We start from the raw sequence: 23,717 nt of genomic DNA on the forward strand, positions 1-23,717 counted from the left end.
CTTTTATGTAAAGTAATTTTTACTTGTAATTAGTTACATTGTCACCACAGTAATTGTAATTGAGCCCAATTACTTTTTCCGAGTACTTTTAACAACACTGATTATTTGTATATATGTACCTCTTCAAACATATGACAGAAAAATTGAAAGATGCATTCTAACGCATTCCAAACATTAGCTAGTGTATGTCTATATACACACACTCATACACACACACACAAGCCCCTCCCTTCCTTGAGGTAGTGGTAACTTACCCTGAAGAGAATTTAAAATAAGTGACTTTATTAATATCAATAACAAATAATAATATTTAGTTAGTGAAGTTATTACTTCTCCAGTTTTATTTATAATCATTAAAAACAAATTACCAGGTTTTTTTTAACTATACAAAATCAATAAATTATATACATAGTTGTCAAACCAACAAGAAAAGTTTATAATATCAATAAGCATTAATAAAAAAATAGAAAGTTATTATTTAAAAACATAAATATTTTGCTTTTGAATCCATATACAACTAATCAAGAAATTGTGACTGAAACTTTTTTTTTATTGAAATTGTTATGTAAAGCCAAAGTTTATTCCTGTAAAAGCTTCTTTCATGTTCTTTGCGTATTCTTTTATCGCCACTTTCATTTACGTGTCCTGGTCTTTCATGTGCTCTCTCAGATATTCTATCTGCTTTATGGCCTCTTTCAGTTTTTCTTTTATATTCTTATCCTCCTCTTTTATCCTTTCTTTCATGTGCTCTACTTTACATTCCATCCTTTTTGTTGCCTCCATAATTTTTTCTACCGTATTTGTTTCCTCTTTCATTACCTCATCTATGCATTTGTCATATTTCATCTGTCTCTCTGCAATTTTTATTTCCTCTTTCATTACTTCATCCATGTCTTCCATATCATATTTCATCTGGTTTTCTGCATATATTATGTCCTCTTTCTCTACTTGTTCCATGACTTCATCATATCTGAACTGCTTTTTGGCATCTTTTATTTCCTCTTTCATCTTTTCTTTCATGAGCTCCACTTCGCATTTCATTTGTTTTACTTCCTCTTTCATTTCCTCTCTCATATTATTTTTCAATTCTTTAATCACTTCTTTAATGTGCTCCACCTCATACTTCATCTGCTTTGCTGCCAATTTCATTTCCTCCGACATGTTCATTTTAGCTTCTCTGATCACATCTTTAATGTGCTCCAGCTCATTTTTCATCTGATTTGCTGCCTCTTTCATTTCCTCTCTCATATTCTTTTCCTCTTCTTTCATCATCTCAGTTACATGCTTCATGTTACGTTGTATCTGCCGTACCGGCTCAGTCATTTCCTCTGCTATGTATTTTTCCTCCTCTTTCGATTCTGCTTCCAGGTGCTCTGTCTCTTCTTTCATGCGCTTTGCCTTTTCCTTCATGTGCTCTATTACTTTGTTTAACCGCCCTGCCACTTGTTTTAATAGCTCTGCCTTTCTTTTCACGTACTGTGTCGTATCTTTCAGTTGCTGTACCTTATCTTTCATGAGCTCCAGCTCGTCGTTCAGTTGCTGTCCCTTCTGATCCAGCTGCTCTGTCTCGCCTACCAGCTGCTTGCCCAGCTCTTCCATCTGGTGCCTCACCTCCGGTATCATGTCCAACACTCTCTGGTACAACGTCTTGTTCATGTCCTCCAGCATGTGGTTCAGGCTTCCGGTCTCGTGTTTTATCTGCTCCATTTTCTGTTTCAGCTGCCCCATCTTCAGCTTTCGCTGCTCGGTCATCTGTTGAAGCTGCTCCATTTCTTTGTTCATGTTTTCTGCCTTTCGTTCCAGGCACTCTGCCTCTTCTATTAGTTGTTCTGCCTCTTCTATTAGTTGTTCTGCCTCTTCTATTAGTTGTTCTGCCTCTTCTATTAGTTGTTCTGCCTCTTCTATTATTTGCTCTGCCTCTTATTTTAGTTTCCTGCCTCTTCTATTAGTTGTTCTGCCTCTTCTTTTAGGTGCTGCACCACCTTTTCCAGATGTTTCACTCGTATACTCCACCTGTTGTATAAATTAACATTCTCAATATATTTATTTAAATCAGTGTATGAAATTTATAACTTCTCTGCTTAAGAAGTGAGGGAAAAAAAACCTTAACATCATCAACCAAAACATAAGTGTTTTAGCCAACACGAGGCGGTGGCTTGTATTATACTGTGTTTGGTGGACACGGCTATCTACTGAACTGAAACAACATAGAATCAAATAGGAGAGAGTAACCTATATTGGACCACTTTAGACATAATGGCACTTATCACGGAATCCTGTCAAGCTATAAAAATGAAACATTACTCATAATATAGTTTTATTCAGTAGCTAGGTAATATCAATCTGTTAATATTGTAGCATATTCAAAACTAGTAACAAATAATTATTTATGTAAGGTTGTCATTCGGTCCAATTAGCGTAACCGGTATCTTAAATTGGACTCCCAGGACCCTAATTTGTACCAAATCTAAAAGACATATAACTACACAAAAAATATACACAGTTTAGGATCATTATCATTTATATTTATTCTTTAAATGTAATCAGACTTTCAAAAAAGAACAATATTGCTTTGGTAGTCCGTGGAAATCTTACTTAATCAACATGAACACAATATCTCAAGCTTTCTAACATACTGTAAAGTCATTAGAAACTCATAAGTATCAAATAATTAACTAGAATAACTACTGAATAGGATAATAATATTGTTTAATTAACGCAATCATCACATATGTCAGTGTTTGTGGTGCAAGGTCACATGTAGCCATCTCTTGCACCACACGCATTGCGGCCACTTCATTTGAGGCCCACTTTCGTTGAAGCTGTGCTTACAGCATGAAGTGGACACATTTTCATCATCTTCATTATCATTTAGTTCAATTACATCATTACAATCGACGTAATATATGTCCAACGTCGATACAAAATGGTGGAGTGTTAGTGGCACTGCGGTCTCCTCTTTTTTTTTTGTTGCCAGTGGAAAAAAAGTGTCATTTGGTAGAAATACAGACGTGGTACAATTTAAGCATCGGTCCAATATATGTTACACTTCCCTAGCTTTTGGCGGAAAAAAAAGTAGGGGTAATGTAATGAGTTTATAAATAAGGGTACCTTTATAAAAATATTTCAATAAAGTTTTGCAGTAAAAACTGGGAATAAATTTTAGTAGATGATAACTTTTTAGTGTAAGTTTATAGTAATGAACAAAATATAATCTTTGCTTTACTCATTTTATGTGCCTATAACATCAAAAAATTACAATCTAAATGAAATTGGTCTGCAAAGTAAGCGGATGATATGTGTGCACTAAAGAGACTACTTGTCAGCTGGTTTAATGTTTCGTCTTGTACGTACTAGTAGATTGCAGCCAAATTGTGGTACACAGCATGTTATCAGGCTGGGAAAACTGATTAAAAATTAATAAAACTTACATCTGATCATTTCTCGGTGATCACTGCAGTTTGCTGCATTTAAAACTATTTGAAAGCATTCTTCCTATTCAAAATTGAAGTAAAAAAATACCAACATCTTAGCTTAGAATATTCCTGGATTTATTATTTACTGTTTTAACTGGAATTCTTACGAAAAATAGAACATTCACTCTCAGAGACTAAATTCTTCACTTAATATTCCTCTTTTTGTTCGGCACCGCCAATTGGCAACCCAGGAATATTTGGAACGAGTAACTTTGATAATTATTGTTGACGGGTTGCATGAAGCAGACAGTTCGGAGTTGAATTGCACAGCAGACTAGTATGTAAGGAAACTAAAAATCTGTTATTACGCTTATTACACTTATTACCAAAGTGCATTGTTTTTGAATACTTTCTTAAAGGACCATTAGCAAAACGGATGTCAGTCCAATTAGTTGCAAGGATCCTTACAGAATCACTGATGCAGCCTTTCATGAAAGGGCGAGTCACTCACGTCTTTACATCAAATATTGTAGTAGATTAATGTAGGAAAGTTGAAAATCTGTGAGACAAGTGATGCTCATCATTTTAAACTAGTTATGTTGTTAGTACAAGATTTTTAAGTTTTTATTCACTGTTGATATTTATTTTAGATATATAATTTTGAAGTATGAATACGTTTTCAGAACTGTGGAGTAATATGGAAAATACATAAGAGCATTATTTTCTGTACAAGAGTTTTTTCTTTCCAGAATTTAGAGAAAAAACATGCCTAAGACATGGAGGTATTACTTTCTTACCTCCATGGCCTAATTCACCCATTAAAACATACACAAATTTTAATTTTACGAGTATACTTGCAGCTCACACCGCTAGAAGTGCTGTAATAACGCGTCTTGTGCTTCGCCCATGTTAACAGACCTGAGTTTCCTATATTGTCTTTACAATATTTCCTAACCTTTTTATGTTTACATGTTACAATCAAATAAATTTAACTATAACATGTACAAAAATTAACATTCCCTGAAAAAATTGTGTGGAAAATTTGTAACCACACACAAATAACTTTTGAAAAATTCAGATATCCTTTCATAGTTAGTTTCTCACTGAATGCAGCCTTGAAATTAAACTATCCTTTTGTTAAGGTTGCATCGATAAAGGACACATCCTTATTATTTGGAAACAGCATAAATCCACAATTATATACCGAACATATGCATACATGCATACCAACCTGAACAAGGAAGTTATCCTGCACCTCAGGCTTACAACAAAACTCATAAAAACTTTCTCTTGATGAAAAGAATTTGTTCCTTAGAACTGTATTGTAGGAGTTTCAATGAATTTTTCCTAGTGTCTAACAAATTTTCCAAAGAGCAATGAAGCACTTAAGCAAAAAAAAAAGTTTAATTTGGTTATTGAAATATGATAAAAAAATTGATTTCATACAACAATTTTTTTTTCTGCTTAACATTTTTTTCCATGTTTTCATGCTCGCTAGATTTTGTTAGGTGCAAAGTGATGTAGGAGGCAGCATATAATTTGTATCAAGACAACAAAAGTAATTATTTTATAGTGGCAGTATACATTTCCTTGGCTGCAGTTACATCAGCTCTTTCTTTTCCTGTTTAGATAATCATAACAGCTGCAAATTGGACATTGCGTAGTGTCAGTTTTCTCCTCTTTACAATTGCAACCTCAGAGACTGGGCCAGTTTTTTTATGATACCTTTGTAATGGGTTTTAAGCCTTTGGATTTAAATTCTAGAAGCTACAGATCTGTACATGATTTAAACAAATAGCCAGGTTATAATGAGGGTAAAGTACATGGGGGTACCCAAAATATAAACACATAGACTTATTTTTAAAATACAACTTTAATCTCCTTCAAAGTAATCTCCATTAGCAGTGATGCATGTGTTCAAATGTTGATTCTACTGTTGGAAGCACCTTTCAAATTCGTCTTCTTTGATACCTGCTACAGCCGTCGTGACATTGCTTTTTTGCGTCGTCAACATCAGTGAAAAATGCTTTCCTTTTTTTAGTCCCCTTTCATCCTCTGAGGGAATGGGAAGAAGTCCCGAGGGAGCTAAATCTGGCGAATAGGGTGCGTGGATCAAGCTGGTGGCTTTCGTTGAGGCAAAACACTGGCGAGCAGCGAGAGCCGTGTGCACCGGAGCGTTGCCACGACGCAGGATCCACTCGCCGGGATTCCACAAAGCCAGACATTTTCTTTGCGCCAGACTTCTGTGCACCTTTTCGTAACGGCAGACTGGCTCAAGAGAGGTCCTATAACAGCTCCTGGCGGCGAAAACTGGTGCGCAACTAAATGTTGCGTAACATTTTGATTCTGTTATTTTTGGGTCCTCCCTCATACGTTCCCCCTCCCCCTTTCTTAAAAGAATTTAAGTGGGTGTAAATTTGCAACGATTAATCAGATCATGTTTACAGAGTTTTGTAAATTGTTTAAACTACTTTACTGTTTGAACTTTTCAAGAGGAAACCATTCCAAAGATTAAAATTTTGCATCTCTAGTCGTAAGGAAACGGGTACTTTGTGTTCTTCAAAGAAACTCTAAAATAATATTAAGGAAACTCTAATTTTATTGAATGGAACTGAGAATTTACACTGATCATTAAACAGCAAGCAATATTGACAGAGCATCTGAGGAACGTTTTTTTGGAAATCTTTCTTCCTGAGGCTGCACCTGCACTAGAACAATGATGGCCTACTTAATTTTTTTACGGCCAATATTGCATTTTTTCAAAAAAATATTTATTTTAGTCTTATATGTTCTATACAGTGATTAACAAAAAAAATGTGTGGCATGTACCTAATGAAAGAAAAACTTTTAAAAACTATGTTTAAAAAAATAAAACAATTATTATTAAAAAAATAGATTACATGAATATAAATTATACAGTTTTTCTTGAGTTTATAGTTTTTTTTTTCTGTGAGAATTTTGTGACTTCTAAACACTCCCAAACATTTTATTCTAGACATATGCATACGAAGACAACTAATAAATGACAGTATATACGTATCTTATAAGTGTTAAACTCTGCAGTTACTGTTTTTCAGCATTAATTAATTTTAATTTTGTTTCAAGAATATTATTATACATATTTTCATTAGATTTCTTTGTCATTAATACATGTATCTAAATATTGTTATGAACGTGACATTGGCCGGGACAAGTGCAGGTGCAGAGCTGGCTGGCGACTGCCGCAATATGATATGTGCCGCGCGCGCCTGGAAGATAACAAGGATTGTCGCTTTTCCCCCTCCTTCCCACCACTCCCCGTGCGGCGCACTGCCTTTGACACGTAACTGACACCGGACAGCTGGGAGTTGCGTGAGCCGCCGACACGTGTTTAGAGAGATTTCTGCCGTCGGGTCGGTGCGGAATGATGCGACTGGCTCCGGCCGCGCTCGCGAGTTCTGGAAATTGTGGCTGATAGATAAAACGAGGACGGCGGCCTCGAGAGTTGAGTCTGAGTTGAGAGTGAGAGTTCAGGCGGGAGCTTTCCCGCGGCGGAGTTTCCAGGCGATAGAGCGGCGAAGTCCCTGGACAAAGGTTCCAGGGCGAAGAGTTCAGTTCTGGGCGATAGTGTCGCGGGCGCGGCGGAGTCCTGAGCTAAGTTCCTAGCGAGGCGTCTAATGGGATCCCGGCGAAGGGAAGTGCGGCAGCGGCGGAGTGCGGCGATAGAGTCCTGCGACGTGTGCGGTGTGTAAAAACGAGTGACTGAAGAAGCAACTTTTTTAAGTACAGTTGATTAATTGGCATTTTTAGATTATTTGCTAGTAATGTAAATAGTGGCAATAAATAAAACTGTGTGTGTAATAAAATCTTTAATTGGGCTATCCTTTACGAACCCCGCAATCGTAACAATATACTGGTTGGTAAATATTTTATTAATGGTTTAACTGTGAATAACATGTTTACCGTGGTGGAACGGAAAAAAACCCATCATGAATGTAATTCAGCTGTTTTGTTCACAGCGAAGCGTCATAAACATCTCGGTTGCAGACGACCAAAATCAATGCCATGTTAGAAAGATTATAAACAAAATATATTGGGAAATTGCTGAGGAAGCACACAAGTACTACCTTACAAAACAGGGTTGAAGAAAAAAAAACACTTTTTGTTTATTACATTAGTTATTTTGGTTCTCAGATTGTTCAAATGAAAGCCATACAACATCCTGCTTTCTGCCAGTCACGTTGAACCAAAAAACTTATAATATGAAATAACTGACATCCAGCAAATCATCACATCTGACTGGGACTTAACCACAGAAAGGGTATTTCCCCACAGGAGGAGGATTCTCCATAGAATGGATGTTTCTCAAAGAAAGGGGATTTACAGTAGTATCAGGGATTTCCCAAAAAATAGTAATTATTTAAAATAATAGATTTATTTCCTTTTTGTACATTTACAATTTACTAATAAATTTAATTTTAGAGGAGTTTTTAGCTGGATAGAATTTACAACTTATTCAGATAATTTAAATGATAAGATCTTGATTAGTATATAATTATTTGTTCCCATAAATCACAAGAAACATTAATGAGCAAACTATTGTTATTAGAGTGAATTAGACCTTTAATTAAAATTATTTAAGATACCTATTCTATTTAAAAATATATTATATATTTTTTATAATAAAAACCAGTTGATTTAAAACATGGTTTACACCATTGTTGTTTAAATCACCAAACTCTGCTTTCAAATAAAGGTTTTATTGCAATAACAGTATCACTCAAAAACAACTTTTTTTCCCCTTGCAATGACGTACACGATTTTCTGCGACAATGTTTTTTCTACCCAAGGCACAATTTTATTTTTGTATTTTGAGCTTTTTAACCATTTTAGGATTTTTCAGCAGACGTAGATGATCGCTACCGCAAACCTTCGGCAATCATTGCCATGTCTTCTCACAGAGAAACAAACTCACAAAGCGCAAACTACATGCAAGATGTGCACCGTTCCTTAAGCAGTAGCAGGTCAACCAACCTTGGAGCTTGAAGGAACCTGTGCATTATGCAGCGATGCCATGCGACATTGTAAAGTTTTGAATAAGCCTTGTACCATAATTTTTCAACACACATTTTACGAAAAACTGTGCACAATTTACAGGTAAATACGGTACAAGTCCAGCCAAAAACGTAAAGCAAGACGAGTAATCTAAGTTCATCATTACATTCACCATATAAAATTTTTACTACAGTGCTCAACAAACAATGAATTTGTGATTAGTTCCTCAGATTGCTGTACCAGTTGCATCACGCAAACACATCAGCGTGATACGGTTCCCCTCGTGGCGGCGCCTCTTGATATGGGGGCCATAGTCTCTGATATTTAAAGACTAAATTTTAATGCATGCTCGGGTTTTATGGGCGCCACTGTGCCACGTGCACGGACCGATGTGAGACTCTTTCCCAGGGTCGTGACGTCGCCCATGTGAGGCGTGATTTTAATTTCCCTTCGAATACACCTAGCACGAATCCCTGCCCGCTCTCAGCGTCGGGCACGCTATTACCTACGCAGTGGGCTCTCAAGCGTCCCACACGCCGTCACACTCCACGTGGTCGAACAGATATAAATAAGAAAATAATACATTTGATTTACACACCTGATTTATTCGGCGAATGCAACTTACACACGTACACGATTGAAACTGTTTAAAACGCCCGCGGCACGAATCGGTTTAGGTGTGGAGACCCCCACGTGGTCACATCTTACATTACGTAATACAAAAGAGAAAAGACCGTTGCTGGTCGTAAGACAATTAGTTATGCAGTACCCCGACCGAGAGGAGCTCCGAGGACGAAAAGAAAACGATTTAGACGGAATTAAATTGAAACAGAATTACTTGGCGGTGAAACAAGCGGTGAGGTCATCGGAGTTCTGGCGCGTCTACTCTCGGTCGTTGATGGCGGCGGAATGGGGTGAGATCATGGCTCGGCTCGACTAACATGGCGTCCTCCCGCCGAAACAATTGCCGTTAACGATATTTAGGAATTCGTGCCACGGGAAACTAAATTAACATGACAAAAATGAATTAAAAATTACGTGACATTTTTTGAATAAAGAGAAAGGATTGTACAAATTATAATTATTAAGATTTAAATTTAATTATTGTCTGGCTTCGGGTTTCCTCGGGAATGTCCGGAAACACTATTATATTTTGATACCTTATTTTAAATAAAAGTACATAAAACCCTCCCAGCCGATCTGCCGTCACGCACTTAGGGAACATAAAAACACATAACACAATTATATTTAATTATGTATTAGGGGTGCGGCGCACTGACTCGACAGCGCCCTCTTGCCGGGCGAACACACACGCACGCACACGTACGCACGGGTAGGCGGGAGGTTTGAATGGAGGATGGGTGGTGTTTGGGCGGTGGCATATCGGACTTAAAAGGGGCCGCAGGCCCGGACGATGTCAAGCGAATGGCTAGTGTTTTGTGGTTTATTCGTCAGACATTATGCCTCGAATGAGGTAAATGGTGTACAGATTGAACCACCTCACAAAGGATATGAATGCAAGCAGACGATTGGTTGAAAAATATATTGTAACAGCATGCGACGTGAGGCAAAGGTTTTGACAGTCATGTTTGTTGTTGTTTTTAAACAATGGTTTAATAGTTTTATAGTTTAAGAGTGTAAAGATAAACTTAATTACATTTTTTTTTTAAATAATGAAAGTTATATGCGGGAAGCATCTATAAACGCAAACGCAAGGGAATAATTTTTCAAATGTTATAAAATGGAAAACGTATTGTGCGGGAATGTCTTAAGCAGGATTTACTGTAGTTTTTCATTCTTAAATTCAGTTTATTGTTTTGATTGAACTGGTTTTCAGGTAAAATTTTAAAAAATTTTTCCACAAAAATATACAGTTTATGTAGATAATTAAATAATTATTTTAAATTTAAATTGGGGGAAAAAAAATATTTTACTATGTTAATAAATATTTTTAAAAAAATTCTGCAATTATAATACAATTTTCATCTGATTTTTTTTTTAAATACTACACAAAATAGTTAAAAATATTTATAAGGAATGTTTCTTATCCACCAGAGATTTAATAAACAAAACTGTTAAATGAGAACCTGGATTGAGGTAGTTTTGATGAATGATGAGTAATGCACTTTTGAAGCATTTTTTTTTCCTACTGGATTAAGCTGGATTTGTCCAGATCTGTCTTAAAGTCATAGGAAAAACAGATTCTTTTAAACAAAATTTAAAAATAAAAATAAAAAATTCCCCCCAAAAATTGGACTGAATTGGTTTTCAACCAAATGTCTCTACTTACATATCTGTAATTTTCACCGAAGTATACTCTGGTTTTCTTAGTGCACAATCCCAGGTCTACCTATGTGAAGTGTGAGCAGTTTTCAACACAAAAACATTGCCCTTACTTCGAGTTAATACATAATATGTAGGGATTTTGCAAAGTAAAATTTAAAAAACACAGATAATTAATACAATTTTATTTGGTATTTTACAATTGCATTCTTACAGCTTATACTTATTTTTAAAAACATAAATTAACTTAAAAAAATTTGCTAACAGAACATTAGGTAAAATTATTTGTTATTAATAGTAATCGTAGAGATTCAGCTATAGATAATTTATTAAGTATTAAAATGAGCGACAAAATACCTACAGTGAAAGTCAATGTGATATATCCTGCCTATCAACAATCAGTGAATAAATGTGTGTAGCTTATATTGCATATGAAATTCAACAAACACAGACATACAACTAAAGGTGTTTAAAACACAGCTGTGGTATAAAAAAAACTATACCTAATTTAATTCAAGATAAAAACTAAACTTTGTACTAATGAGTTCTTAAGAAAAACAACAGATCTAAGGCTTGTTCCATATCAATCAACATTTAAAACCAAAACATAAGCAGCACAAAATTGTGATTAGTTATCAGCTCAAAAACTTACAAACTATTTAAAATTATAAACTGCACTTAGTCACCACAGAAAAAAATCATTATAAAAATACTGAAAAGTTTATACTATTTTTTTATACTATTTTTTTACAATGTTAAACTAACAAGGATTACAACATTCTTGAGGCCATCTACAGACAGCTGTAACAAACACAAAATATCTTGAATTCACAGAGTTTTAACTGAAAAAAGATTTTAAGTGCAAAAATATTTCTGTAAGATTGTGCATTCAAAGTCAATGGGTTGCTCTTTTCCCCCAAAACTTTTGCTCATCTAATTTTATGCTGAAATATCAATAATCTGGCTTTTTTTAGAATGCATACATTTTTTATTTTACTGGAAAAATTAATTTTTCAAAACACTTCAGTCAAATTCGAATTCCTGCATAAAAGAAAATATTGATACACACAACACAATTACAAATATTTGAACTGTTTAATACATTTATATTTAAGGATTATAAAATTACAATATTTATTAATTAAATCAATAGTGGGGAAAAACATAAATGAAAGAAAAAATTCATCATTCTGCAACAGTTTCAATGTAGGAATGTTACTTCAACTCTAAAAACTACATACATTAGCCTCCCGATTATCCATGTGTGGGTTAACTGTGCCATATTTCACTTCCATAAACCATAAAACACAAAAATATTTTTTGACTATTTATTGTTTTTTTTTTTTAATTTCTGTGATCTATTGATGTGACAGAGCATTTTAAGCTGGGATTTAAGATAAAAATGTTGCCAAACACGGTGCATACATAGTTGGTAGGAGATAGTATGCATCAAGAACTCTGAAATAGCTAGAGCAAAATGTATGCTTGAGTTCTGTGACTAGAGTGGCCTGTGTAGTTTTTGGCAAAAGTCACAAAGCAGCAGTTTTTTTTTTGTCGTAATCTTTGGACAGTTAACGTCTAACAATAATTGCAAAACGAGAGGTACTTGACATGCAAAAAAAAATTAGAAATTACCGATCAGGCGATCAGCTAGGTGTAAAATACGGCAACATAAATTCAACTGTGTTTTAGTGATACATGTGTACTGATGTCGACCGGAGCTACGCCCTCCCTAAGCCAGATGTGCCTCACGTCTCCCCCCCCCCCCCCCCCCCCAAATCACCTCCCTGTTTCAAACCTCCCATCAAGAACCACCTGCAAGAGGCGAGTAGTCTGTGCCACGCACCCCTCAAATAATACTTTAATTAATATACTTTGTAATTTTACTTATCTAATTATAACCTCTACCGTTTTGTTTTCTTTCAGCCTAAGTAAGGACGGAGTAGCGCCCTATGCGGCAATTGCCAGAATAGCCCCAGCGCGGGCGCCTCTCATTTAAACTTAAATAAATATTGAGCAATTTTTAGTTAATGTTTTATCAGGGTAACATCTAACATGTATAATCTTTAGGCAACTAGTTGCAAAGGGTTTGCTCTCTTACACATTATTCAGCAACTAACGGTAACTAACGGCCGCCATGACACCCTGGCAAAATGCCAGTTCCTCTCGATCGCCACCCGGAGTAGGATGTAGTCGCTACACCTCGTGGACTTCAACTGTTGCATCTCTGATCCGTTAACATCCGTCTGGTATCAGTTGATTCTCCAACCTTTTATTTTGCTTCGGGGCCTACTCCGGGAGGTAGACTGCTTTATTAATCATGTAAGTCCCCAGGCAGACATTTCGAACCGGACGACGATTATAACTGCTAGGCCAGGACTGGGGTGTCCTGGTCCGCCCCTGAAGTTAGCTCTTTGAGACTGTGATATCGCGAGACGAGAGTGTGATTCAGGTGTAGAGTGCAGAGTCAATAGAACCTGTTCAAACTGCGACACGTGTTGTTTTCTACGCAGAGGCTGAGACGTGTGAGCCGCCTGGAGAGCCCAGACAACCATCCCTCGGTAAGATTACAGCGGGCTGGCAGGTTGGCAGGGGGTTGCGAGCCTCGTCGCACTTGGGCCACGTCACGGCCCTGAGAGGGGATAGCTGGGTCAACGTGCCCTTAAACCACGTGGTTGCCCCCATATCCGGTAGATACTCACAAAGCATAGCTATTTCCAACCCCAGTGTGACAGCAGCACTGTGAAATTTTTCGGTTAATGTCTAGCACGTAAGTATTACATTAGTACGGTAATTTTAGTACTCTTTAATACCTTGAACAGCGTTCGACTCGCTGGGATAAAACAAATTTAACAGAAAAGTTTCTTTTCGACATTGCTGTAACCGTCAGTGCCGGTCATTACCACCAACTAATTGGATGTTTACTGTAGACATGTGATGACAAAATAATACCAAACAACATAATCTAAAAAAAAATGGCACGTCTAACTTTCAAAACAATTAAAACACAGATAAAGAAAGGTCTTTGGAAATAACACAAAACTAGAAACTTGCAGACACGTTTCAACCATTTAGTGCTCTGCACATTCGAATACCTCCACAAAATTTTTCTAATGCATTTGAAAAGTAGATATATAAATATAAAATATTTATACAGCAACAATTATGCGGATTAATTAGCTATGTTTTGTATGTGTTGGTCTAATTTTGAACACATTCTCCAAAGTCAAATGTTAAATGTCCAAAGGAATGAAAGCTGATACAAAATTGTTAAATAGCATTTCTTATAGTTACCATAGCACATCTTAAGCCAAACAATTCAAGTAAAATTAGATTTAAGCATTTTATAGCATTTCTGTTCAGAACTATTTTCATTTAATCACACAAAACACTCTTTCTTGCTTACAGAAGAATGCAGAAGTTAATTTGGTAACAACATTTCGCCTCGTATTCTGATCATTTTGGAAAAGTATACAGTGAAAAAATTTTTTTAATTAAATGGATTAGACCCATTCATGTTCAAAATGGTGTACTTCAAGCAAATTAAAATGTTTTCTTTTTAAAAAAGATTTTTGTTACATTGGATGTTTGTTCTATAAACCATAAAATTTTATTTGACTAATGATCATGATATTGACCCACTGAAGAAAACATAAATTTAATATTTACACATACTCAAAAACTATGCATGACTACAAATAAACAACTTGACCATCATAATATGAATGCTATAATCTTGATAACAATTAATTCTTAATGACAAGCAATTAACATGCAGATGAGAATCTTAAAACTACTAATCAGTATACTGCTTGATTTATTTTCATTTAAGTTGAGACTGTTCAAACAGCATAGATAAAAAAAATAAATTTATTTTTACCTCACACACCTGTTATCTTAGATAAGATATTAATCACTGTGATGTATTAAAAACTAGGCCTGTGCGAAGTTTAGACTAAGTGAATCAATCGAAGCTCTTTTTAATATCTGATTGGACCTTGCAAGGAAATTTGCTATTCCTTTTATTTTTATTTAAAGCTTCGGTTCTATGCAAAGCTTCACATTTGATGTAAAGCTTCGTATTTTTTTTTTTGTTGCATATGTATTGTTTGAATAAAGTTGGTTACTTAAAAATAATGAAAAGGTACCACTCTGTTTGGTTTTATGAAAGCTCTATGTATGGTTATTTTATCACTTTTATTGAATTATTATGTTATATGTATAGGGCCCAAAGGTTAATCACCTAATATGTTCAAACATTACAAATGTTAAAAAGTTTTTTTTTACTCCCATCCTGTATTTTATAAAATAAGTGTAATACAGCTTCGCCGAGAACAATATTCACAATTTGATAAACTTCAATAATATTTTTAACATTCCTAGGATTCACACAGGCCTATAAAAACAATAAAATAAATCAATATTTTACATATACATATATATATCATCCACATTACAACATAACTTTTAATGTCAATTCAACACATGGAATTCTGAATGAAATTTTTTTCCAATAAAAATATAACATTTTCAACTATTTAGCTACATACCATCAATACTGTTTCCATTCCTACTTAACAGTGCAAAAACACTGATATAACATTTAACACACTTTAATACAAAATCAAATCAACATACACTTTTGTGCACAGAAATGTAAAATTTTTTTTTTATAAATATGTACAGAAATTTGTTAGCAAGGGAACATTTTTTTTAAGTCTTTTAATTTTTTTGTACTGCATTGATGCATAGAACATCATTAAGCGTTAATGTCTCAAATTAAATATTTGCTATGGACTAAGCACTGAATGCCAAGCTACAGTAATAACATTTTTTTTTCTCAGGCAATCAATAACTAAAATACTGTATTTTGAAAATATACATATAAATTTAAATATTTTAAATTTCTTTCCCCACCTTTCCCCCCCTCAAGAACACAGAAGCTCAAGTAAAAAACAGTCACTTACGTTAGCATTTAAACTATTAAACTTGTCAATACTGATTCTTCAGGAAATTTAATTAACCTCAATCATATATAAAAAAAATTAATTCTAGCACTGTTTTCGACATTCCTAAAAAAGACTTTATGGTAAAGTAAACTTGCGTTTAATTCTCGGACAGAACAAACACATTTTGGTAAAATACACAAACCACCGTTCTTATTTTAGATAAAGGTATTAATAAAATAGATTCAAAATTCTGCTTGCAGGACAGCTAAAAAAACTACATTTACAATGTAGCTGGGGCAAAGCTCGAAATCGTTAAAGTAAAACACATGCTCAGCTATCGCAAATCTGCCACCACAATGCAAAACAAAAAGAAAACCTTATGACACGCGATAATCACAACCTGTGAGAATTCTTTACCATGCTACATGGCAGGAAGCTAATAATGATCTGAAACTTGAATCTGAACACTGCACTGTAAATATAAGGACTTAAAAGGGAAGCAGAATCCACAGTATCCTCTGTTCGCTAAGCATGCTACCGTGAGTTCTTACACAGACTGATAAAAAAAATCTTTGAAGTCATGCGGGAGTTCTGGAGACCCTTCCATTGCCGTGCACGCAACAGGCAGTTGTTACACAGATTGAAGAAGGGCTTGAGTGGCTACAGGGTATCACTACAGTGAGGTAACCGGCTGCAAGAATTCAAAGCAACCCTCCATTCACCAAGCATGCAACAGAGAGCTGTAACGCAGTCTCACAAAGGGCTAAATCAGGGTGGCCACACAAATCTGTAATAAAATTTTCCCTGTCTTTCCATTACCAAAATTACAATAGTGGAAATCCAACATCCTCCTATCACCAGAATCTTGCATATGTTATTTGTAGGGACAAGATTTTATGGTTTTATTTCTAGGACAATTTGGTTTTGAAACAGTAGATTTTGATGTTATTGTTTTATATTTTTATATATTGTCTTTATTCATTTAAAAAAAGTGCATTATACAACAAATATGAAATTACAGTATTTCTTAATACTTATTTTACCAAAACAGTCTCATTTTGCTTGACACCTCATTTACTTACACAGTAAAATCATTAGTAATAAGCACGTCTATAACTGAACTACTCAGAAAAATGAAAAAATTAATTGAAAATTTTTGTGCATTTGAAACACGTGCCATCATTAAAGTAAAAAAGTGTTACTAATGTAAAAAATGCAAAATAAACAATATAATGTATGAGGTGTAACACTTATGTAATAGGAAAACTAGTATGCAGATTCAAACTCGGTATACGGCAGGGCATTCATGACAATGATTGCCTGAGGTGATTTTTCGTAAGTGCCTAAAGTGGGTTCGCAATTGAGTTATGTATTAAGGGCAGAGAGTACGCAGTGACAGTCTTCAGTCAAGGGGCAGTACACAAGCGGTAGTGTGGCTGATCTGTGCGACAACTCTCGTGCAGAAACGAGTGACTGTTCCAACTGCTTGCTGAGCGCTGGGAAGACCTGGTACAGAGAGATCCCCTGGCAGCGAGTGGTTCGCACGCTTCAGTCCGCAGCGAGCGGAGGACGACACGACTGCTGGAGCCGGCACCAGCGAGCGCGAACTCCGCCGCAGCGCAGCAGAAACCAAGGCAAGTTACGATGAGATTCACGACCACCAGAACCGAGCGGTGGTTTTAAAGACTTACTGATGTAACTGTCCAACACTGACTCTGAACACGCTCGGTGCTCTGATAATATATTTATATTTTAATACTTGTTGTTGATTATGCATCTTATTCGCACTAGTCCTTTGGTGCACACAGTTACCTAGCGAATTTGAATTAACAATTGTCTGCTGAAACTGCATTGTGAAACGGGCATTAGTATTAACATAGTATTTATATTTTTGTGTAGGTGAGGACTTGCCCTAATTTTTTTGTCCCTTTTCAATGATTTTCTTTTGGAGTACGATAGGCCATATTTATATGACGATCTAATCGTGTTGTTAATTGGTTTGCATGCCTTTGTATACCGCTTGTGAGGCAAGATTAGTAATGTTGGATTTATCTGTTCCAGTGCCATCTCCAAGTGACACCCAGTATACGTTTCAGAAGCATTGAAGTATTGAATGAATGATTGATGAATGTCACTTATTATTGTGAACCTGTTTATTATAATTTATTAATAAAATTTGTGTTAAAAATTACGGTGATGCCTTCTAGGTTATTTACGGTGTCATTTGGCACCTCAGTGATAACAATGTAATAAATAGTATGAATATAATATAATGTAATAAAATTATTTTTTTCCTATACATTTAGGTAATTAATTTTAGTAAAAAACTTATGCTAAATAAATTACATTCAATGATTTTACCATTATAAAACATTAAATTGTGGTAATTTGAGTTCTTTTTTATCAAAAGGCTGAATGCTGATTTCATGTTTTTGGTTAAATTTTGGTGCTAAATCGTGTGTAATTTGAAGTGACATACTTTGCGATGTTATTTCAATTTTATCGCAATTTACCATATAATCTTGTCCCTAGCTATTCACACCAAACCCTCACTTAGCATGACTAATGCTCCATAAATAGCAAGGCTAATTTAATTAATGTGTTCCAAAATGTGTAGGGAAATATTCTTTACTTAATATAAATGTGTAGAATAACACTGAAAAATAAATATGCCACACCATTTATCTTGATACGCCTACCATAGGTACTTTGCATGACAAATACAACACCGAGTATATGTGGTTATGTGCTTATCACATCGGCTGATTGACTTGTCCACCCAGGCGTGACCTTCAACTCACGTCACATATCTTTCCACAAACTTTCCAAACCATCCTTTACTGCAGTGAAACCGATATTACTGTCCAGATATATTAACATTTTAATTTTTCAAAAATTTAACTGCTTGGTTCACACCAATCCTGACAGGCCTGTGATTTTTTAAATTGCACCATTTATTTAACAACCTTTTCCTTGTAAATCATCTGTTCAATTCTGTTCCAGTATCTAATGCAAAATATATTCCCGCTCGTACAACCAACAGCATCAGACTTTCATAAAACTTTTGATAGAGTCATTTCGTAAAATTGTGCGCACAGTTGACTTGCTTAAAACTAAAGTGCGACCAACATAAGTGTAGTCTTCACGACATTCAGCACGCCGTATTACTTCTAGTTTTGCCTCAAATACTTGAACAAGATGCATTACAATCTCACTTGGAAGCTACGATTACACTATGATTCCAACTGCAGGTGCTCGCGCATGTGCAGTTACCGGCAGATAAATGGGCAGACGTTACTTGTGTTTGCGCGTGCGAGTTCCCTGCCACTGGCTAGACTGAAGTTCATCACGGCCCGGTCTGTGGCTGGGCGACAACGGTACGACGACCCAGTGTTATACGTGCAGACAACATAAACATTTGGTCCTTTACACCCCATAGCCACAAATGAACTTGCCATAGCTGATGTTTGTACAACAGCAATAGCGTAGTCAGACCTGCGTGCGCATCTCTTTTCCCCCCTCGTATGCCACGAGACATCTTTTGTTTACCAAGCTGAAGCAGACTTTTTGGCGTCATTCCAACTTTTTTTTTGTGTGTGGCAATTATTGTGCTAACTGAATTTTACAGCAGTGTTATTCAATACTGGGACAGTAAAATCAACACTGTGCTAAATTAATTTGCGGCACACATTTAAGATGTGCTAAGTGAGGGATTTGGTGTGATAGTATATATATCGCACTGTCAAAGTAATAATAGAGCCATATCTCAAAAAAAATTGTGAAATTGAGTTAAGATCGCCAATGGAAAAAAACATCTGTCAATCTTACCAATGTAATGAGGCCGTACCTGAATTTTGAGAAAACAACGGTGAAAACACGATGCTGCGACGGACGCAACGTCTGAAATATAACCGTGTTATCGCAATGACATAGCCTCCTGTTTAATTATGTTAAAAGTTTCTACTCTTGACATGTGGCCGTGTTACTTCGACAGCGCGATGTGACTACGTGATGAGACGCCAAGGAAGGAGAGACCTCACAGCAGCCCCTCGCGGGCCAGCGCGTCGAGCAGCGGCAGGCAGCCGTCCACGCCGACGCCGCGCCGGCGCAGCTCGCCCAGCCGCGCCTCCAGCGGCCGCTTGTCCTTGCCCAGCCGCCACCACAGGCGCGCGCACAGCTGCAGCAGCGGCACGTAGAAGCGCAGCAGGTCCACGTCGCTGACGGCGTCGTAGCGGCGCAGCGCCAGCTCCGCGAAGCCCTCGGCCCGCGCCGCCAGCGGGTCCTCGCTGCAGCAGGCCACCAGGCGGCACAGCGCCACCATCACCTCCGGGTGCCTGCGACACAACACTCTCTCTCACCTCGCCTGCAGCCTTCCCGCAGGTACCTTCTCAGGTAAATACCATCACACATTTGTTTTTGAAAGGTTGATATAAGTTATCCAATAATTTTTTATAAAGATTTTTAGGTACAGTAAACTCCCTATTATCCGCGCATGCTACGAAAAAAATACAGCACATATGTAATTCTGTATTTTATTACAAGTCAGTAAATTTGAACTCTACTGACGAGTGTATTTTGTGTGCAGTATACAGTAAAAAGCCACAGGCCTTCTCGAAACTCACGCAGTGTCTAATGATGTCTCTGAGTACGTACAGTACTGTATCCTTGTAACGAAGCAAGTACCAAGTACTGAAATATATTGTATGTTAATTATTCAGTAAAATACTATAATTAACATAATTTAAATTTTTTTACTGTTAATTGTAACTTTTACTGTACAAAAATATTTAGATTTATGAGTTGAAATTAATGTTTCCTTTTTTGTTTCCCATTTTCGGCTCTTTTGCAGATTATCCGCGATTTTCACTATCCGCGGTGGCCCTGCCACTTAATTTCGCGGATAATCGGGAGTGTATTGTACTTTATGAACAGCAAGTTTCAGTTCCTATCAGTTCGTAGAAGGTAGCACAGGTTATAACCAAATATTGAACGTTAACGTAAGACCAATGCAGTGATGTTCTTATCCTGCGGATGCATTTGTGAGTTGTAGTGGGAAAACTGAGTCGTAATAGGGCCCGTATTAACGTTATATAATAAAGAATATCTACCAACACCCTTTTCAATAAAATACAAATTAGATGTGCACCAAATGGTTGAACTTTCAAATAGAATTAAATAGTACTGAAAACTTTTAAAAATATATAAGAAGCATAGATTTTAAAAATCGCTTTAAAGTAAGGGATAATCGTTTTGATAACTTTGTAAAATTACTATTATATTTGGTAATGTTAGGGGCGGTTAAAAATAAATTATAAATATCATGATAAACTATTATTTTGTTAAGTAAGCATCCCGTAGACTTATGAGCCATTGATCATTAGTCTATGGGATGCTTACTTTGTAAGAACTTTGGAATATCGCAGGAGGTCTATAATGCCAGATTCCAAAGTTCTTTTTAAATTTCATAGTAATTTAACAATTTACCCTTTCATTGTATTTATCCGCTGTAGTAGACAATATTTCAATGATAAATTAAATCTATACAAAAAACAATGTGTGTCATGGGGGTACATTCTTGTGTACATCCTCCTTTACAGCTATATGTACATTATTTTATTTATTTTATTTTATATTATAAAGTTATTGTTATATATAATATTATTGTAATTATATTTTATCAAATGCAATAATTTCCAATAATGAGCTCTGTTTAAATACAAAGAAGTACAATTTTATGTTAGGAACTTATAAAGTGTGATCAAAAGCTAAATACCACAGTAACTTTAATTTTTACATGTAAAAATATTAACTATGGTGTTTAAACATTCAACCCGTTAAATGTTTATTTCACAAACTAAGTTTCCAGCATCAATACATATCGTAATTTTATTTACATAATTACATGTTAAAAGTACAATATCTTGGGGAATAGTAACAGGATAGGTATGAAGGAAAAAACTGATGTAACTTTAGAGGTTATCAGTGTTGAATTTTTTGATTCACTTTATTTCCTCTAATATTTTTCTTCAAATCTATTCCTTCAAATATCCAAACCTTTGAATACTGAGGATTTGATTGGCCCATCCGTAGATAAAAATATTAAACCTAAATTACCGAAGAGCACTGGTTACAAAATATTCACTGATCTTAGTGGATTATCGCAGACTCAGGTCGACTGCCACCGATTTTGCAGTCAAAAAAATCATTTATTACAGACAGAAAAGTTTTGATGTCACTACTAAGGTACTTGATGTACCCTGCAAAATTAAGTTGCTGCTAACACAAAATATTCGGTGAGGTCTGCATTGTCAAACCGTGTCTTAGGGTGGAAAAAAAAGCTGTTCCCTCTCTCGCTCTTTCACTTCCCCCCATCCTTGCAAGTCGACCATTTAGAATCAAGAAACTCCACGACTTAGAGTTTTCCACCTGCTCAGAGCAGTATGGGGCGTCTCTTATTATAGTATTACTAGCGACCTGCCCCGGCTTTGCATGAGTGCAATGCTGATACTAAATATACTACAGAATGTTTTTATATACAATGTTCACAGCTTTTTTGTCATTAGAAGCTATTCATAGGCACGCGCCGCCGGCCCCCCGGCCGGTACTGCCGCAACCGCTATGTCCCTGCACTTTAAATCTGTAATATCTTCCAAAATATTCATTTAAATTACATGCTGTAAAGGGCCATATTGATCTATATTAAATGCACAATGCATTTAAGGTACTTAATTGGATAAGGATTAATGCTGTATTGCTTAAAATCGCTTCGTAAATAAGCCATTATTTCTCGTAAAAGGTAAAGGATAAAAAATGGTTATTGTGGGTTATTCCTAAGAGATATACACATACCATCGCAAACTTTTTTGTAGACCTATTTAAGATGTACAATACTGTAGTACATTATTTCGATCTATCTCGTAGGGTTCAGCCAGTGTTTGCAATGTAAGTGCAAAAAAATGTGTTTATTTACGACATCACATTAGAAACCTCTAAAATTATCAGTGTTTCTCTACTATATTATGCATGTATTATACATATAAACCTTCCTCTTGAACCACTCTAACTATTTAAAAAAAAAAAAAAAAAAAAGCATCAAAATCCGTTGCGTGGTTTCAAAGATCTAAGCATACATAGGGTCAGACAGACAGCGAGAAGCGACTTTTTTTTATATGTACTAGGTATTATTTATAACATGGATGTAATCGGACGGTCTCCAGGTAAAAGGTAAGAAGTCAAGAATTCACCTTTTTGCAGGAGAAACAAAAAAACTCTTGGATAACAATTGAATTTAATTACTTAAAATTTTTCTTGCATTATTCTTTTATTTACCAACATAGTTGCCAATGATTAAAAAATGCATTACATATTCTAAGTATACTTAAGATTTTAAGTGACTTGTTCTCCAAAAATCACCAAAATGTGACTTGTTACCTCTTACCCGGGGACCGTCCAGTTATCAAACATGACATCGTGTTGTCCTGGAACGAGGTATGCCGCTCACCGGTCCGTGTGCAGCTTGTTGAGCAGGCGGAAGGTGTTCTCGAGCAGCGGCACGGCCTGGTCATAGCGCCGCGCCTCCAGCCAGGCGCGCGCCTCCTCCAGCTCGCGGCGCTGCAGGAAGCGGCTCAGGCCGCGCGAGTTGCGCAGCCGGTCCTGGGCGGCCGCACGGCACAGCAGTCCCTCGAAGCCCGCGCTGCGCTCCGAGATCAGCCCCGGCTCGAAGTTGCCCAGCAGCACCTTCTTGGGGAAGGCCACGCCCGCCATCAGCCCCGCGTGGTCGCGCCTCAGCGACTCGTACAGCTCCAGGAAGTCCGAGTAGCGGCGCTCGATCACGGCCGGGTGCGGGTCCGGCGTCGCCCCGTCCTTCCTCAGCATCACCGTGTACGCCTGCGCAACACGCTCTCGCCCTGAGTTCACCCTGCGTCCGTGCTCCGTCGGCCAGGGGCGCAACAACTGAATTTACAAAGGGGGGGGGGGGGGGGGCAATATACCTTTTTATAAAGAATCATCAATCCCCCCTATTGAAGCGGGGGGT

The 23,717-nt window shown here is 36.5% G+C and overlaps 2 protein-coding genes and 1 long non-coding RNA gene across 5 annotated transcripts in view; 1 reads left to right on the forward strand and 2 right to left on the reverse strand.

Annotated features, from left to right (window-relative positions):
• Positions 1-231: 231 nt before the first annotated feature.
• Positions 232-4,775, reverse strand: LOC134540682 (uncharacterized protein PF3D7_1120000-like). Its single transcript, XM_063383560.1, has 2 exons — positions 4,648-4,775; positions 232-2,013 (listed from the first exon to the last, which is right to left on the reverse strand). Exon 2 carries the CDS (start codon positions 1,780-1,782, stop codon positions 637-639), a length of 1,146 nt encoding a protein of 381 aa, XP_063239630.1. The 5' UTR covers positions 1,783-2,013; positions 4,648-4,775; the 3' UTR covers positions 232-636.
• LOC134540687 (uncharacterized) lies at positions 3,676-23,613 on the forward strand. Its single transcript, XR_010076487.1, has 3 exons — positions 3,676-3,757; positions 17,146-20,074; positions 23,198-23,613. It is a non-coding gene; the product is annotated as an uncharacterized LOC134540687 (long non-coding RNA).
• The window catches only part of LOC134540683 (sorting nexin-21), a 28,328-nt gene continuing 24,300 nt past the window's right edge, over positions 19,690-23,717 (reverse strand). For all 3 annotated transcript variants that reach the window (XM_063383564.1, XM_063383561.1, XM_063383562.1), the window contains 2 exons: positions 23,184-23,569; positions 19,690-20,016 (listed from right to left, as the gene is read on the reverse strand). In XM_063383564.1, coding sequence (XP_063239634.1) covers positions 19,719-20,016; positions 23,184-23,569 — 684 coding nt within the window. In that variant the 3' untranslated portion in view covers positions 19,690-19,718. The remainder of the gene's footprint in view (positions 20,017-23,183; positions 23,570-23,717) is intronic.

Source organism: Bacillus rossius, chromosome 17 (genome assembly GCF_032445375.1).
Source record: "Bacillus rossius redtenbacheri isolate Brsri chromosome 17, Brsri_v3, whole genome shotgun sequence".
NCBI classification, from domain to species: domain Eukaryota; kingdom Metazoa; phylum Arthropoda; class Insecta; order Phasmatodea; family Bacillidae; genus Bacillus; species Bacillus rossius.